Source organism: Nanorana parkeri, unplaced genomic scaffold (assembly GCF_000935625.1).
Source record: "Nanorana parkeri isolate BGI_ZX_2015 unplaced genomic scaffold, ASM93562v1 scaffold2509, whole genome shotgun sequence".
NCBI lineage: Eukaryota > Metazoa > Chordata > Amphibia > Anura > Dicroglossidae > Nanorana > Nanorana parkeri.
Genome location: NW_017308777.1, coordinates 57,942 through 77,226, shown reverse-complemented (window position 1 = coordinate 77,226; position 19,285 = coordinate 57,942). Strand labels below are relative to the sequence as shown.

The following is a 19,285-nucleotide window of genomic DNA, read 5'->3' as shown; positions in this document are numbered from 1 at the left end:
ATGGGCTATTGTGAATAATCGACTGAACCAAAGAGCAGAGGCGGCCAAAGCGGGCCGAAGGATCAGCCATAGCTATGGCTGGATCCTTCGGCTCTTTAGAGAATAACCCCCTTTGTTTTAAGAAGGCTCTTCTGTGTTTCTCATTACTTCAATGGGGTGCTGTTGGTTCTTTTGAGCCGTAATCTGTCGAGTTACTAAAGTAAAAACCCACCACAATACTCCAAGTGCACATAAAGAGAACCTGTTACCACTTTTTCATGAATAGTTAATATTTTGACATGTTATTTGCAAAGATAAAAGGAAGAAGAACGTAGATCCAGTAAATATAAAAAATTACCAGTAAGATACTGTATTTTTGTATTGAAAATTTGTATTACTCTTATTATTGATGGGGATTCTGCTCCTTCTATAAAAGTCTAGAAAAACAATGAACAATTAAAGTACAACTGTTATTTCATTCTTCGCCAATGTCACATAGTCTGTTTAAACAGCCCCGATGCTGGCGACGTACACAGTACGTCGTCAGTCACGAAGGGGTTAATTGCACAGGAATGAGGAAATAAAGTAAATTGGTTGTATTGTAGAACTGATATTTATAGATTAAATGATTTTTTTTGGCAGCAGGTAGGATGTGTATGCCATCTATTTCTAATTTGCATGCAATGTGCAAGAAAGAATTTGTGAAATGCTTGGCATCAACTTCTGCAGAGCCTAGGCTTCTAGATAGCTGTCATGCATCTACTTTCAATAAGCCCCAATGTAAGTTAATATGTCATCCTAACTCAAGACCTTTACCCTTCCTGCTACCTATGACAGAACTAGATCAGTGTCTAATATAAGGCAAGCTGACAGGGGTCAAAGACAAAAGTAGTCTTGAGTAGTGATGGGTCGAAACACATAGCCCTGGTCAATTGCAAGTGCAGGTTAATAACACCTAGCTCAAATTATGCAAATGCAATTAACAACTTCTTGCGATTGACAGATTATGTTGATTGGAGCAACATTCCCCATATTTATTCTCAGAGAATTTTTGTACGAGTCATTCTGAATTGAGAAAGCTGGTCGGATGACCAGTGAAACGTTTTCAAGCAAAATACAGCAAGTCCAGTTGCCTTGACTTATTTTCTACAGATATACTATGATGTGGATAAATGAGAACCTTCACAGACATTCACCTCTTAATACCTATGGTGAAATTGTAAACACTTGGCTGTCTCTAGCACATTTCAGACTACTCTGCCTGATTTAAACTGTCCTGCTACCAGCCAATTGTTTACTGTTGTAAATTTGTAAAATTTACTGCAGTGTCTTAACTCATGTAGTAAAGCGTGTGTTCTGCTAATCTGTGGTCTCTGCACTGTACTCTTTGTGGTTAACATACTGAAGACAAATAGGGTGTTCACTTTGCAAGGGAATTTGCAGTTAGGTAAGTTCCCCCTTAGCTTAGTGAATGTGGTAAAATTTTACTTTGTATAGACCTCCCAATCATGTGCAAGGAAAATAACAAAAAAAGTATGTATGATTGCACATGACTGAGCGATGGAAGTCTGCAGAGATTTTACTCACTATTCACTAAGCTAAGATGAAGTTCCCCTGCAAAGTGAACAGCCTATTTGCCTTTAGGAAATCAACCTCTTTATCTGTAATTAACTTTCACCATTTCTCCCTCATTAAAAATGTCTGTATCATCTGTGGTCTCTTAACACTTAAAGTGACATTAAAGTCAAACTCCCCCCCCCCCTACAGTCAAGCATGGTGGTGGGAGTGTCATGGTCTGGGGCTACATGAGTGCTGCCGTCACTGGGGAGCTACAGTTCATTGAGGGAACCATGAATGCCAACATGTACTGTGACATACTGAAGCAGAGCATGATCCCCTCCCTTCAGAGACTGGGCCGCAGGGCAGTATTCCAACATGATAACGACCCCAAACACACTTCCAAGACGACCACTGCCTTGCTAAAGAAGCTGAGGGTAAAGGTGATGGACTGGTCAAGCATGTCTCCAGACCTAAACCCTATTGGGCATCCTCAAACGGAAGGTGGAGGAGTGCAAGGTCTCCAACATCCACCAGCTCCGTGATGTTGTCATGGAGGAGTGGAAGAGGACTCCAGTGGCAACCTGTGAAGCTTTGGTGAACTCCATGCCCAATAGGGTTAAGGCTGTGCTGGAAAATAATGGTGGCCACACAAAATATTGACACTTTGGGCCCAAATTAAAAAATTAACTAGTGGCAGGACCGTTTTGCTTTAACAAGAACAGGGAAAGCCTCAGTGAACTACTAGTTTTTATCTGCTAGTCAAAGTGGGCCTATTACAGCTTGATAAAGAAAAGCACGCGTCCCTGCTGAAACTACTGCCAAAACCTTTTTTACAAACTGCTTTGCATCAGATTAGTATGCTGCTGCTGCATGTAAACCAAGATAATTGTAAAAATAAAAACAATTCAATAGCCAAATATGCTCTGCTAGTTTACTTTACTGTTACAGTTGTTACACTTTACTGTTGCTGCGACTGTTTGTGAAAATTGTTTTGTTCTTTAACATGTACTGCATTAAGGTATCCCCCAAGCATCACATTCTCAAACAATTCATCCCCACACAGCTACCTCCTCATGTATCATTTCCCCCTCCTCTTTCAGATTGTAAGCCTTCAGGGGCAGGGCCCTCCTTACCATCCTGTCTTGAATTTTATTGTAATGTCTTCCTTACATTGTAAAGCGCTGCGCAAACTGTTGGCGCTATATAAATACTATGTAATAATAATAATTTAAAGAATTAGTGTATCTTCAATGTTGCTCTTAAAAATGCATGAAAAGACCCTCTGCCTGCTGTACAGTATTTTTGTTTTTTTAATTTTGCATTGGTACATGTCCCCCATGGCAGTTCCTTGCTTCCGAAGTTTTTGACAGTAGCTTGCCTATTAGCCCTAAATGTGGCCAGAATTTACTAACAAGATTCAAATCCGATAGACATAAATGGGATTTGCCACCAAGTTGAGGTTTGCTGAGTTTCAAAGCGGATTCATGGAACCCTGGGTGAATTGAACCTAGGCAGATTCAGTCATCCCTAACTATAGGTAGAACAGGTTAATATAGTTGTATAGTTACATAGTATTTGAGGTTGAATAAAGACACAGATCCATCAAGTTCAACCTTTATGTGTCTGTGTGTGTGTGTTGTGCGTGCATATATGTATAGGAGTCCCCATGTGTGTATATATCAGATGCAACAAGCAAAAGAATGTAATGCACTGCTGATCTTGTGAAAATATTCCTAGCCAAACAGATACTTAGTTGACACTGGACACTTGATTGGAGTCAAAATACTTTCTGGGTAGCGTTAGCAATTCTCCAATTGGTTTATTGTCTGGAATAGCTATATAGCTTAATTATTCCCTGTTATTTCCTTAATATTTTAAGCACTGCTTTATTTATATATTTAAAGACCTCCGCTCCATTCCAACATCGACTGCAGTAAATTCACATTCTGGGTGCAGGCTGTAGAATAGGGTAAGTGTTGCCCAAGATTTATTAAAATGACTCCAAGCATATTCCAAAAAGACAGATCCAAAAGCATAATGATCAGCATGTACATCACCATGGACAACACTTACCCTGGCTTCTGTACAGCTGATCTTTTGGAGCTTTCTTTTATTTGCTCACAACTTTGTTTGTTTTTTTAATGATTATTTATAATAAACATTAGTTATGAAGCTCTGGTTTACACATTTATAAGACATTCCTAGAAGCAGAAAAACACAGACATGTTTTTGTAGATACAATTACACAGGCATATTCATTACAGAGACCCAGTATGATGTAACTACATGCCTTTAAAACACACTCATATGTAATTATGACTTCACCAGGGCTTGTAGTAAGATAGTATGTAGTGGACTGGATACAATGTATATGGTAGTTAAATCAGGCAGATATTTATGCAGAAAGGGTTGCCTAAACCAGCTGCTGACAGACTTTGTGCATCAATACCTGCCAGGTTTAATCACCATCTACTTTGTATTCTGTTCAAAAATTCACCACAGGTGTATCCTTCTGGTGCATGTGATTGATTTGACTGCAGTGAATGTTTAGGGGATTTTACATTCTCAGGAATCTTTTTTCTGGATCATTTTAAAAAGGTATTTGCATATTTATTAAAGTGGACCAGTTTTAGCAAAAATATTACATGTGTTTTATGGTAATTCACATTTTCAGTTATAACCCCTAGGGCTACTGAAAGAGATATACAGTAGTTTCCAGTCTAAGGTCAGTTCCTGTGCTGCTGACATATTGTGATATCGTAGTGGCTGGCACAACTTATTTTCTACTGTATTCAGTAAAAAGTAGCTAATATACACTGAGTGGCCAGATTATTATGACCACCTGATGTTTGTAGCCAAATTAGCTATAATTTCGCGCTGAAGTTGCTAGAGGGCCAGACCATTATAAATAGGGAAGCAGGCTGTTTACCACGACAGTAGAAGTGATTCTATTCTGAAGATATGGGTAAACAACGTGATTTAACAGCCTTTGAATGTGGGATGATTGTTGGCGCTCGGAGCCATGGAGCGAGTATCAGCAAAACAGCAGAATTCGTTAAATGTTTAAGAGCAGCTGTTCTTAAAATGTTTAAATAAAACATAGGCATGGCCTTATAAGCCTCTATATTTAGAAGGCAAGAGTGACAATATGATCAACTGGATTCTAATAAGCTATAAGTTATGCCAGTAATACATGACCTATTGGTCTACAAATCTACATATTAACTGTCCTACTTATTATGTACTACTTTTATTAAAGATTTATTAAGATTAAGATTTGAGTTATCTAAATCATAATGATTCATGGAGGTGGTGAGTCCTACTGTCAATTATTTATTTGGAAATTCCAAATGCAGCACTGGATTTGGCAAACCACCAGTGGAGTAAGTTTCTAAAAATGTATATCTATAATTACATTTCACAGCTTTCAAATTGCTTTGAGCAGTTCACATATATTTTGTGTATATATAGGTTAATTGTAGTAGTAGTAGATATGTTAGATAAAACAACTTCTATTACAGGTCTGGTGGTTCCTTAAACTGGCAAGATATAGGCGTTTTCTTTACAGAAGTGCATTTGGTTAACTGTATTGAAATACACTTGTCAAATTGTATATATAAATGAAATAATTAATACAGCATTGTTTGTATTACAGTTATGATGCAGATCTACAACATTGTCCAATGTACGTTTCTAATTGCCTTCTGGAAAAAAGGTTGGGGTGCATGAAAATTGGTGATGTCTATTAAAAACCCCACCCATATTTTTGGTTGTCATACAGGGATGGATATTGGGGGAAACTACAGGTCAAACAGTTAGGTCCCTACTTTCTGAAATCTCTTAATTGGCATACCTTGACTGTGATATTTGTAATAACTTCTTTTGGAATTTCAGACAAATAACACATAAAGCCTGCCGACAAGGACAATGATCAGTCTGTATTAGGCGTTTTTTAAATATGTCTGTAAAACTAGAACATCTACAATGTAAATTTATATCAGGATCTATTACTGTACTTTTAACTTTGGGATAAACAGCATGTTCCTGCCCAGGATTATCCCACTAAACACGCCTGTGTAAGCTGCGTTCAATATATACGTCAGTTCTACACTAAATGTGCCCAGCATTGATTCTTTGCAGTGCATCAATTATTGCCACACCACCTTTTTGGAAAATAGACATCCCAAGGTAATCTCATTTTTGACACTATTTTTTGGAACTGAAGAAACATGCCATTATTGAGGGGGATAAACATGGAGCTTGGTAATGGTGCACTAGATACATTAAATGTCCATGTCATACATAGAGGGAAGAGGAGGTGAAGGGGGTAAATGTGGTGTAGTGGTTAGCACTTCTGTCTTGCAGCACTGGGTTTCCTTGTGTGGGTTTCCTCCAGCTACTCCAGTTCCCTCCCACACTCCAAAAACATGTTGGAAAGGTTAATTGGCTCCTGTGTAAGGTGTCCCTGTAAGCATGTGTAGTAGGTACCATATTTCCATAGGAACCTTAGATTGTAAGCTCCATAAGGGCAGGGAATGATGTGAATGTGTATTATGTAAAGTGCTGCCTAAATCCTTGGTGCTATATAAATACCTGTAATAAATAGTAAAAATATGTACCCATCAGTGCTCTGTACAAGCTCCTGTCAATTTAACAATTAAAATGTAGGTCAGTACCAGAGTAAAAGCCCGGTCTCACATAGTGACTTAAACTGTACAAAACATAAGATTCTTAAAAGTGAAAATCCATTCTTTATTGGTATATGCACTACAGAACATTGCAATCACATATTTAAAACTTGGTTAAGAATATTAAGCTCATAATTAAGTGTCTGTCACAGAGTAAAGCAGCTTCCGTAAATGTAATTGTTTTTATTTAGGGGCAGTTTGTGATACTTGGCATCGTTTACTAATGTAGTACAAGTTGATGAAAGTTAAACCGTAACAATAAATGTGACCTGAAACAATTGATTGTGAAATTTAAGTATTCAATAGTGAGCTAAAAATTCTCATAGTGATGCATAAAATGGCACTCGTCTCGTTTGTTAAGTTTCCGGCAAGCATCTTCTACATTTTTCGTCATTCCAGGAGGTCCACAACTGAACACACCAATTTTCTTTACCTGTAAAACAAAAAATTTAAGAAAACGTAAAGGCTTAATTTAGAGGAAATGGGTTAAATGTTAAGTTTGGGAGAATGCAATACGATACAGATTAAGGGTTTTGTCCTGGGGCAGGCGGTTAACACTTAAAGGAGAACTATGGGGTCAGGGCTTTTCCCCATAGTTTTCCTAAGGGCAACGGGAGGACACAAACTAGCGTCCTCCCGTCACCCAAAACTCAGTATACCACGAGCTACAGCTCGCGGTATACTGAGACGCCGCAGCCGGGACGGATCCTGACATTACAGTCGAGATCCACCCAGCTGCGTGAGTGACAGCTGGCTCTGCCTATCTACAGATCTGCAGAGCCAGCTGTAGCCGCCCCCCCTTGTCCGTTCCGCCAGTCAGCGCTGGAGGATCGGACAGGGGAGGGTGGGAATCCCTGCAGAGAGCCGTGAGTGACAGTCACAGCACTCTGCAGGGACAGGATCGAGAAGTGAGCGAGTGACGGTATGTGTTCGCTCACTTCCCGATCTATTGAGCCGACCTGTGACCGCTTCATTGTCACAGGTCGGCTAGAACTATGAGGCTGAGTTATTTTCACTCACCTCATAGTTCTCCTTTAATGTAAACCTTTCCTAATAGGAATATGGGGCCTGACATTGCTGGAATTCATCTGAAAATGCTAGTTGGTGGGCTGTTATGCTTACTTTTTGGTTAGTTTTTAAGTAGTGTATGGGGTATATAACAAAACAATTATAGCTATATTTGGAACAAGTATGTAGATCATGAAAATCAAAGTAAGGCTAGGTACACATCTAGGCGATTGAGCCAATGACCTGTTTTTGCGCAGTTGTGTGTTTTTCTTTGAAAATTGCACGGTTTTCAATGCATAAAAATGTCTATGGGACCACAACTGCGCGACAACCGCCTGAAAATAGCTCCTGCACCTTTTTGCGCGACAGGCAAATTTGGCTGCGCGATGCAACGCAAAGGTGTGAACAGGCCCTATTGACTTCAATGGGAATCTGTGTGTTGCGCAATATCGTGCGGCTATATTCACGCAAAAAATCACCTACTTGAGAACCTAGCCTAAAGAGGGAAGTCCCTATCTGCATACCTGTTCTGGGTTAGTTACTCAAAGCCTTCAAGCAAGAGTATAACAGGCACACATGTTAATTAAATTACTACGTAAAAGATTAAATGAGATGTAGCGATTGGGTTTATATCTACTTTAAGGCAAAACTAAAGGACCTGGGGCTGAGTGGAGTCATGTCATAATATGCAGATTTGCACAGCATAGCTCTTCTGCCAAAACATTTCCAAAGCCTAGAGATTTTTCAGGAAAAAAATGTAAACATCTCTTTTACCTTCATTGCCTTGGATAGTATTTTACATACCTTAGGATGCACTTCTTGTAAGGAGTTCAAAAAGCCCACAAATGGTGGTCTTCCAAAGTGTGTGACAGATCGCAGCCCAGTTAGCAAACTTTGGTTCTGATTTTTCTGAAAATGTCTCTCACAAATGTACTGCAATTTAAAATGTTAGGATATTAAGAATGTAAGTTATATTAGAGAGAGAGAGAGATAGACAGACAGACATTTTAATTTGGGACATCAACAGTCGTATCTGAAACAGTTAAGATGATAGATGTGCCCATGTAAGTCAGCCAATATGTGCGTTCCCCCGAGGCCACTTCTCTCACTCTTCCCCACAAAACAGAAATTTAACCTGAGCTTCCAGCATCAAGCTTTTGCTGATTTGTCATTAACATATATGGTAAATTGTTTAAAAAAACTTGGCTGTCTTATGTGTTAACCAGCCTAAATGTCGTGTGTATTCAAGGAAAAACTATTACACTTTATTATGAGTAAGTAATGGGTGGATGAATTAAATTTATCCTGGAATGCTAGAAACCCTTCATGCAAACTATCCAAAAATCTAATTATAGTCAGATTTTTTTTATTGTAGCATTCAGTCAAAAAGTACATATTTTAAGCACACAAAAACATCTTACATAAGAATACAATTTTTTTATTTTATTTATATAGATACATATAACAAACCCCCATTTTAAAAAGCTACATACATGTAGAAAAATGTAAAACAAATTTCATTAGATCACAGGGTGTCCATCATTATTTAGACCACTAACGTACAAAGCAATGCATGTCATTTTTAGCCCTTTTTATCCATGTAATTTTTAGCCCTAACATTTCCGCTTCCTCTGGTCCAGCAACAAAAGTGCTACATGTACAGTACAGTGGCCAGATAATGGGTACCAAGTTATCTATGTACATGTACAAAGTCCTATACACCATAGGTTATCCTGGCATTAATTGCTGAAATTAAGTGAATCCAGGACCTAAAGGAATTGAGGGGTTTGCCTGACCTACACAAATAAAACCATTCAAGCTTATTAGTTTATTGTACGCTATTTTATATATGGATCAGTCCAGCTTTTGTAACTATGAAGAAAGGAAAATAAAATTGATTGTTTACCAGCATGGCTGTGCGGAAATCAAACTTTTCAGTCAGCTGAGTTATGTATATATGAACTGATAGCAGATCATTCTTATCAATCTGTTCCACCTCTCGGATGATGTCTATCAGCCATTCAAACTGCTTCTGGGTGCGTGTCACCCATATGAAATAAACCTAAATGGAATATCAGTAAGGTAATATTAGCAATAATCTTTCACAGATGCAAGCATTAGCAAACTTTGAACTTTTTTTTTATTATTCAAAGCAGTTTTATATTGTACAGTGCTTTTCATGCACAATCAACCACATCAGAGTTAGTATAGCCTTTACACGTGTATCTGATTCATATATTGGCCCGAGATAACAACCTCTAGCAATGCTGATATGTTATCTTGTGTGCAGACATTCAAACATATATGATGTTTAAGAATAATGTGCTTATCTCATTGGAGTGGAGACTTTGTCCCATAAATTCTTCTGTTGAGATAATTACAGGGTAGGGCAAATAGAATCCAATTGTGAACTCTGTGATGTTCACGTTACAACATCAATAGCTGGAATCAGTCATTCGCCATGGCCGGAAGGGGATTTTGATATATACTGTACTACCCTATTTTGGGATCTCTATCTGGGGATGTCTAGAATATTAGTGTTGGTGTTACAAGAATGATTAGTGTGAGTTAATTAGCAGAACCAATAGTTTTTAGTTTAGGATAGAGGGAAGACCTGTTTGGTCTTTTTTGGTTTCTGTGTGTCAAGGAGATTTTTCTTCACTTCCTGTCCCTGGGACCCCACAGGCCATGTAAGAAGAGATCTTTCTAAAGTGAGCGGACATCCCTTTCTAGGACATATTTGCCTGTTGGAAGATTTCACCTCTATCCCTTTTCTTAAGACAACTCAAACCTTATGGATTACCCATTACATTCTATACCAGAGTCAATTGTCACCCGGACAAATAGTGAAGGTGGATCTACCCAGCAGGGACACAGACAGCGATTAAAAAATACAGGAGGTTCCAACCCTTCCTTATTCTATCCACAGTCTAAAAACATTGTGACTTTGCATACACTTTAACGGTTTAGCTGTGCTCAAAACATATTTCTTCATTTATCAAAAGGTCATATGTAAGAATTGACCACAGTGCCAGAGCTTCCGGTGTTTACTGTGGCTTAAGCAGGGGCAGTTCTGTCATTGTAAGAAAACAAAACCAACGTGTAGATGTTGTCCACAGTGCCCAATTAAGATTCTTGGAAAACAAAAGAAAATAAAGCAACTGCACTTTTGTAATTTTTTTAATTAATTCAACCCTTTTAACAAATAAGCCCTTTAGCTAAGAATAATATTATTCATATTATAATAATATTATAGACATACTTTCTTGCAGTTGATCCTTGCATTGACTGATGATTTAAAGACCAAGTCCTTGAGAATTGATGCAAAAGGTGTCACTCCAATTCCTCCGCCAACTAGAACTGATACGTCAAACATATTCCATTCCTGATGTCCTTCGCCGAATGGCCCATCCAGGAAAAGCTGTTGCATATTTTCAAAGGCATCAAAGAAATATATACGATATATTAAAGTGTTTTAATGTAAAAATGGATTTGAATATCATCAAAGCAGCAAAGAAGAATGAAAACATTTTTGTCTTTTCTAAATGAGAGAATTACAAAAGTTTTACCTACCTTTGGGTACTTTGCCTCTGCTGTGTTATGAGACGTATATAGCTCTCTTAGACATGTTGTCCAGGGCCCTACTGCCCTAATGTGCAGGCTTAATACATCCTCATGGGGTGCAGAGGACAGTGTGAAAGGATGGTACTCATCTGTACCAAGAGATAAACAGGCGATCCTAACCCACTGACCAGATTTATAGTCAAAATCACTTGGGCGCTGGAACTTCAGGCATGTCACACCTGGAAAGAGAATAAAAACAGGATGGAACACAGGCATAGGAAATGGTACACACATTCTAAAATTATACCGTTGCTTGAGGTGCAACTGCCAGTCTATGAATTACAATATTCCTTATGCATCAGTTTCAGTTTACATACATTTTATTAGACAATTGCAAAAAAAAAAAAAAGAATAATAGGATGTAATTTATGATCATACATAGGTTTATACATCCAAATTAGAGAGCCTTTGTAAATGGAAGCTAGCATTATTGAATCTCAGGGTTGATTCAAGTGCAAGAGCATAGAAATGTAAATTTAGAAGGAAAAGAGAAGAGGGTTGAGTGTGGGAGGAGATGGGTCAATAATTTGTTAAAGATGTCGTAAAAAAAGAAATATAAAGTTAATATGAGTTAAAGTGGTCTCATGTCTAATGTAGTCTGAAAAAACAAATAGCATCCAGTGCACACCTTTATTAGGGTGTCAAACCTTTTTTTACAAGGCTTGAGTAACTTGAGTTTAAATTTTTGGAATATGACCCTTTATCAAGAAGTACTAGCATTAGGTTTTTAATGCATTCCAAGAGAATATACTTTTCTGCTTGCTGTTGAATGTTTATCATGTGCATATATACTATTTCCCTCAATATCAGTGCAGACCACTCTGACTTGTTTGCAAAAGGAGTTGAGAAATTTCACCTAAAAAATTAAGTACAATTTTAATTCAGTTATCCAATCGTGAAAAGTGAAAACCTACTCAGTTTGAATATCTAATCCTGTGCAGATGCTTATCTCTTGATTGGATAAAATAAGTATTCACACAATTTTTGACTGAAGGCATTCAACTTCTTTAGTAAATCAGTGTTACACTCACTTTGTATTCATTTATTTCTGACACTAGTGAGATCTTTAACACATTCTTTGCCCAGCTCCTACCACCCTCCTCCCTCTACTCTATTTTTTCCCAATTCACATCTTCAAAATCCTTATGCTTTATCAGAATTCAGTACAATAACTCTGTTTTCATGAAAATATGACTATGCTTGCTTGCAATGATGTTTTCACTTTTGAGCTTATGGATTCAACTGTGGTTATTGGAAGCCTTCAGAAACACGGATCCACCACCGTAGGTGTAGCCCCAACTCTAACTAATTGCACAGGATTGGTCACAGTTAAGGCCCAAATGCAGCCACAGTAAGTTCACTACTGGGCCGTGATATAAATACTTCTGTTGGCAAAGGTCCAGCTGTAGTGTGTAAAAATTTATCTTAAATGTAAAGTTCAGAGGGTTCCTTTTTATTGTCAGGAATGCTTACTTGAAATGTTGATTGTACTTCATACCTGATGGATGTTTCTTCACTTCTAGAACTTCAATCTCTATCTTCTTCCTGCTCAAACTAATCATTTTGTCGACTGCAAAGATAATAGCTGGGACAATCAAATATAAGTAGAAGCGTGGTAACTGGATCAGTGCAAAACTGCCATGGATGATAGTCTGAAAAAAATAACAAGTGAAGCAAGAGAAGATAATAGCTATAATATTGGTTAAGCAATCTAGCATTACCAAATAATTGAAAGTCATTAAATCAACCCACATACAGTATATGATAACTGACAACTCTGATAATACTTTTACTCCCTTGCTCATTTTATAGACAAAGCTAGTATTGTGCACGTATAGTTAGTGAAAAAATAAAAAATTGTGAGCAAGCAGGCTTTTTTTTATTGCAAAGAAAACTGCAGTGTCTCTTCTGCAATACAGCAAACTTATTATATCGCAAGTGAGTTGCGCTCGGTCTCGACAAATATAAATAAATTAAATATGTGTGCTCTCTAGGACGTGAAGAAGTTACTAAGTTCAGATTCTACTGTGAAAAAATTATAAATCTCGGTAGTCACTACCTCGGTAATAATTGTGCAATACAACAATCAGGTGTGGGAAAAGGGTTTTCAATCACCAGCCGGTGTATTGATTAGGTGTTTCTGTGTACTAAGTGTACATGGTTTGTCCAAACAAACCTCTTAATGATGTCACAATCTATTCAAAGACACCAATTCAAATATAAATGACTCGGTGTCACAGATTGGTCGTGTATAAGAAAAACAAATTCTAAAATCCCAATCTCTAAATCGTGACAAATTTGAAATATAGTGCAAACACTTAAATAATAGAAATTAAACAGTATGAAAAATTATCACATATACAGTGCTTCTCCGTGCACTCTGATTCCTCTCAAAGACAAAGATTAAATGCGGGGTTAATTTAACTAAAATACCGGCATCGATCTTAGTGAGTCAGATCCTTCGGCAGCTTTGTGAATAGACCCCTATGTATTTTAAAGAAATAAATCTTTGTCTTTGAGAGGAATCAGAGTGCACGGAGTAGCACTGTATATGTGATAATTTTTCATACTGTTTAATTTCTATTATTTAAGTGTTCGCACTATATTTAAAATTTGTCACGATTTAGAGATTGGGATTTTAGAATTTGTTTTTGTTTTTGTTTTTCTTATACACGATCAATCTGTGACACCGAGTCATTTATATTTGAATTGGTGTCTTTGAATAGATTGTCACATCATTAAGAGGTTTGTTTGGACAAACCATGTACACTTAGTACACAGAAACACCTAATCAATACACCGGCTGGTGATTGAAAACCCTTTTCCCACACCTGATTGTTGTATTGCACAATTATTACCGAGGTAGTGACTACCGAGATTTATAATTTTTTCACAGTAGAATCTGAACTTAGTAACTTCTTCACGTCCTATAGAGCACACATATTTAATTTATTTATATTTGTCGAGACCGAGCGCAACTCACTTGCGATATAATAAGTTCACTTACACACATAGTTGCGGCTGGTCGAACTAATTATTTAGTTATTTAGTTTTCACACCTAGCGCAGTGATTCTTGAATTACAATACAGCAAACTTACCTGGTTCTTAACAATCTACTTTAGAGTGTACACTGACCTGCCCATACTCAAATCAGTGTACATTTTTGGCATACCTCCAGAATGAATCAACTCCTGTATGCATGTACCGGAATTGCGTCATTCTGGACCAGGCCAATCAAGATAGCAGAAGGTCCCACACTTGGTAAAAGACTGGGTGAAGCTGTAGGTGCCAGTGAGGGAGCAAGGGCAGGTGAGTTACTTTTGCTTTAAGCTGAAGATAAATTAACAATAGTATTACAGAGATTTCATCAAAAGATTATAATGTTCATTGTGTCTGAACTATTTATGTGGTTGTATCCCAAGAGCTCACTTATATATTAATATCTGTGTGATTTAAAAGTTGTTTGCGCTACTTACCAATATGAAGAGAACAACATACAAATGATGCATTATCCAGAACCCTCGGAAACTGACACGTCGAAAATGATGCGTAGAAAACACATGTATAAGAGCCAAAACAGCTAGAAGAAGAACCCCAGTCAAGCCTGCATGTATAAGTAGATATGGTTAATAGGGTAAATTCATACAGTATATCAACTACCAAAGTTCGAAGACTTTTTTTTCACAAAGTGAGAGTAAAGGATCTTATATAAAGTGCATATCAGACAGAATACAGATTCTAAATGACAGTGAGTGTAAGTACATATTTTTTTTTCAAATTCTATGCAGTACAGAGGCATAGTGGTTAGCACTCCTGCCTGGCAGCTCAGGGTCTTCGGTTTATCACATATGTGCATGTATCTTGCTCATCTTTTTGTGTACATACATTTTATACTACAATAAAAAATTCAAATTAAAGTAGAGATTCACCCAATAATGACCAACTGAACAATAAACAGCCATATAACACATATTTATTTAACACAGTGTGATAAATACATAACACCATGTTTGACTTCTGTCCGCACTCCAGTTGTCCAGCAATCAGCATTGGAAAACTGACAGCTATTACACAGTGGGGGTGATTTACTAACCTAAACACACGCACGCACTAGGTGCGTGTGATTTTTACACAGCAAAACGTATTTATCAACCAAAAAGTCTCTAAAAGCATATTTCCACTAATGCCATATATGGAAAAATCATGCACATGATGCATATATAATGCTGCTTCACAGTTTAGACAAAAATGGTTAGCTCATGCATTTACATTCCTGCATTCATCAACACAAGCAACACAACATAGAGCTAATTTACACAAGATCACCTTGCAAATTCATGCAGGGCTTTGCACAACACACCTGCTGGGTGTGTACACACTACAAAGGTGTTTAGATTCTACCCATAGATCATGCTGGGAGGGAACACATTACAGAGGTGTATACATGTTCGTGGTGTGTTTATAAGGTTAGTAAATCAACCCCAGTGACTCAATGCAATATATGTCCTGTGATTGCAAAGCCTGACTGGAAACTGCTTGAACGTGCTTCCTCTGTTCCCTGATGCTGTCAAAGATGTAGATAGCACTAGGGCAGTAGGACTGGGAGTGGTTTAGGAATGGATGCAATCTATCTGTTGGTGTAACTATTATGATGGATGATAGGCACACGCAAGCTTATTTAAATAAAAAGACATGTTACTATTCCAGTTGCTGCTACCTAACATGTTTATACTATAGTACGTGTTACCAGTCATGTTAAACCCAGCAGATAAGTGACCAGTGACATGAGTCTATTTATATATTTAATAGGATAACAAATTTTTTCGCTGCCAAGTCAGGAATTCTGAAGAATATGAAATGTAAATATAATCTTAATATCGTAATATCGCTTATTATCTTTCATGTGATTAAGGTGCAGCATGCTGACAACTTACCTGGCACAGTCTCAAAAACCCACCAAACGAATTTCTTTGGATGTTCAGATCTGAAGAAGTAAAAAAAAAGGAAAACCTAATTAGCCTAATTAAAAAAGTTAAATAATTTACAATGCAGACATTTTATTAATTATACACTCATCCTGCTTCTCAGCACCATAGTCTTTGCAAATGCACACAAAATGGTGCTAAAGAACTGTCTGTTATCACAACCTGTTAAGATGGTATTGCAATCATAATCATCCCTCCAAAATGTATTTAAGGTAATCATAATTTAACCATATTATTTGTAATTCACACATCATATAAATTGCCATATTGGATTTGTAGAAGTATAATGTCTTCCTAAAATTAAAGCATTATGCCTATTAATTATAATGTTGGTTATACTTTACTAGATATGATGCATAGTGTGACAAAATATATCAAATTGTCAATGTCCACATTGTTCTTCAGTGACATATACATACCGTGATACACTGCCTTTTACAAAAAAAAAAAAATAGTGCAATAGTGCAGCAATTAATATAAGCTGTGATATCTCTTTTGTATTTTCCTAAAATAAACATAGGCTTGGCTGCTATGACATCTGTATTGCTGTATACAATGATTGTGTCCATTAAACACTTAAAATAATAATTAAAGTAAAAATGTACTAATCAAAATCCATTGCAAATTATATAATATAATATATATAACAGAAAATGTATTTTATAGTGTATTACACAGAAGTTTCTTATCTCACCATCTGACTCCTCAGTATACTTTTAACAAACTCAGAAACAGAGTAGATTATGTTACAGCCAACTGAAGGAAGAGCAGCAAACCGATTGGTGCTAACCAGTAACACCAAACATAGGACTGGCCTTGTTGGGCAGCTTTACAAGCAGCCAGCCAGACATAGTCTTCACTTCTAAGCAATTGCCTGCATCACAATCAGCAATACATTATTACCAATATCCTCAAATTCAATATTTTTGTTTTCCGACCAAACCCTATTGTAGTACATACCCATCATAAGTGAAGACCATGGGAAAGACGCAGCTGAGGATATTAATAGGTGTAATTGAGAAGATGTAGACATTGATAACATGTCCAAGAGTGTGGAAAACTACAGGAAAAAAAAGTTTTATTAGTAATTTGGGGTCATACTACTTAAGACTGCCAAGATATGAATTTTTTGTTATTGTATATTAGCATTTTGCCTATTGTTTTCACTTACGAGAAAGCACAAGTGCACACATGGCGATCAAACGGTGAAAGTCTACTGCGGCATCAAATGGAATGTATCGGTTCAAGAAGGTCTCTCTCAGGAATGTTATAAGGTTTCGGCACATTGTTAAAAGAATGTAAGAGTACATTAAAGAAATACCAGCTGCTGAACCACGAGACATAATAAGCCCAATGTATGTGACCTGGGAAATTCCAGTTGATGGTGAGGCAAAGCCATAATCTGTAGCATGCAAAAACATAGATATGATAACTTTTTAAAAGCACTTATGTTTTTAAATATTGTAATAGTCACTATAAGGAAGTGTGCATTATATTCTTATGAAGTCATGGCCAATAAAAACATCTCTTGGGGTGAGAAAATGTGTCAATGTTCTTGTGGGAGTTCCTGTCTATACCTCTAATAGACTCTCTTTAGAAAACTATTGTAGCACTTTATACACATCAGTAAAATATTGGCACTTGTAACACAGATACATTTAATAAAAATAGTTGGTAAGTCATTATAGAGCAGGTCAAATTCAAATGAAACAGAAAGCAAAGTTTAGCGACTCAAGAATGCATGATGTTAGTTCTACAGATTCAACAGCTCTACGGCTCTAAAATAATATAAAATCTACTACTGCTCATTTTTAAGGATGTGCATGGTCATTGTAATGCACATATTGTTAAAATATTTACCAAACTGAATTGTGTGTTAGATTATTGTGCCTTGAACAATTTAAACTTTGATTTACTCACAACGGAAGTAGGACCCTAATAAGAACCTGGTATATATGCAATTCTTAGGCTGAGACTGGACTAGTTTTAATGGGCTTTGAGCTTTTTTTTCAATGGCATCAGCTTGACATCAGTTTGAGAATCTTCTGAAACCATTCAAAAACAATTAACAGGAGCATTTACCGTATTTTTTCATGTATAAGACACTACTTTTTCATAAAAATGTTTACCTAAAAATAGAGGTGCGTCTTATACACGGGGGCCGCAGTTTCGAAACTGCTGAAAGTGCTGATACCACTGCAAACTAGCCTCACGAGTGAAACTTCGGATTGCAGAGACAAGATAAAAGTTCTCCTCCAATCATAAATCTTTTGTACCTGACGTCAGCTGTTGCTGGGGAGAGTGTATTGACAGTGCCCAGAGCCATAATGTCGGAGCATTCTGTGACCACAAAAATGTCAGACAATGAAAAACAACCTGTAAAGCGGCTGGCTTACTCTGCAAAATTTAAACTGGATGCAATCACTTATGCAAAAGAGCATGGAAATAGAGCTGCAGAGAGACAATTTGGACCTCCTCCCACTGAGTGTATGAACACACAGTGGAGAAAACAGGAAGAGCAACTCCTTAAGATGCCCAAAAAGAAGAAGGCCTAGGAGGAAAACCAGCAAAATAGCCCAACTTGGAGCAGAGGCTTAAGACTTGGATTTCTTGCCAGAAACCATTGATGCAACAGAGGCTGAATAAAGTGATTGGCTCAGAGGTAAGTGTGATGCATAATATCATTTAAAATATTGATTTCTGAATTTTGGGTAAGAAAAGTTGGGGGCGTCTTATACATGGGGGCGTCTTATAGACGGAAAAATACGGTAACCTGCAGTTGACCTCCTTCTGACTTTGACCTACTTTAACCATGTTTTACATTCCCTTAGACTTGTAAGGCAATGCAAAACCCGTCAGACACAAAAAAAGCCCATTGAAACAGGCCCTTAAAATGAAAGTTCATAGACTGGTCACGAGAAAGAACTTAGAAGATTGCATTAAGCCCAGTGTTGCCCAGAAAAGGGGTAAGGGGTAATATAACTTGGGCAACATTGTAGAAACTGGTGGTTAATCGATAATTTTTTAATGTACCTCACATATGTGGAGTGAGGTAAATGGTCTCTAATTTTAATGTTTTTCATAATTTGCTTCACTGGATATAACAGCTCAGAGTTCAGTTCTTATGATTACCAGAATTTCTGTTCAAACTATTTTACTACATCAATATCCCCTAAGTAGCCCTTAATTTTCCAGAAAATATTTTATCCAAATAAAATTATATATCAAGAATAGTGACTCACAATAGGCTCTTTCAGTAAACACTCCAGCTGATATTCCATAGAATATTACAAAGCATACGATATGGCGCCTGTAATTTTCCATCAAACGTTTAAACTGCTGTATCTTTTGATGAACTTTGCTTGACTCATAGTTTTCTCTTCTTGCTGTGGTGTATACATTTGGTTCATTCAGGTTGCAATTATTCCTGGTTTGCAAAG

The 19,285-nt window shown here is 37.1% G+C and overlaps 1 protein-coding gene across 1 annotated transcript in view; it reads right to left on the bottom strand.

The window, feature by feature from the left end:
• Positions 1 to 6,506: 6,506 nt before the first annotated feature.
• Positions 6,507 to 19,285, bottom strand: part of LOC108801818 (dual oxidase 1-like) — a 41,424-nt gene continuing 28,645 nt past the window's right edge. The window contains exons 22-32 of the mRNA XM_018573733.1: positions 19,088 to 19,272; positions 17,017 to 17,247; positions 16,806 to 16,905; positions 15,795 to 15,844; positions 14,337 to 14,464; positions 12,358 to 12,511; positions 10,809 to 11,038; positions 10,498 to 10,656; positions 9,142 to 9,297; positions 8,040 to 8,168; positions 6,507 to 6,660 (exon numbers count right to left, since the gene is read on the bottom strand). Of these exons, the coding sequence (XP_018429235.1) occupies positions 6,538 to 6,660; positions 8,040 to 8,168; positions 9,142 to 9,297; positions 10,498 to 10,656; positions 10,809 to 11,038; positions 12,358 to 12,511; positions 14,337 to 14,464; positions 15,795 to 15,844; positions 16,806 to 16,905; positions 17,017 to 17,247; positions 19,088 to 19,272 (1,645 nt within the window). The 3' untranslated portion in view covers positions 6,507 to 6,537. The remainder of the gene's footprint in view (positions 6,661 to 8,039; positions 8,169 to 9,141; positions 9,298 to 10,497; positions 10,657 to 10,808; positions 11,039 to 12,357; positions 12,512 to 14,336; positions 14,465 to 15,794; positions 15,845 to 16,805; positions 16,906 to 17,016; positions 17,248 to 19,087; positions 19,273 to 19,285) is intronic.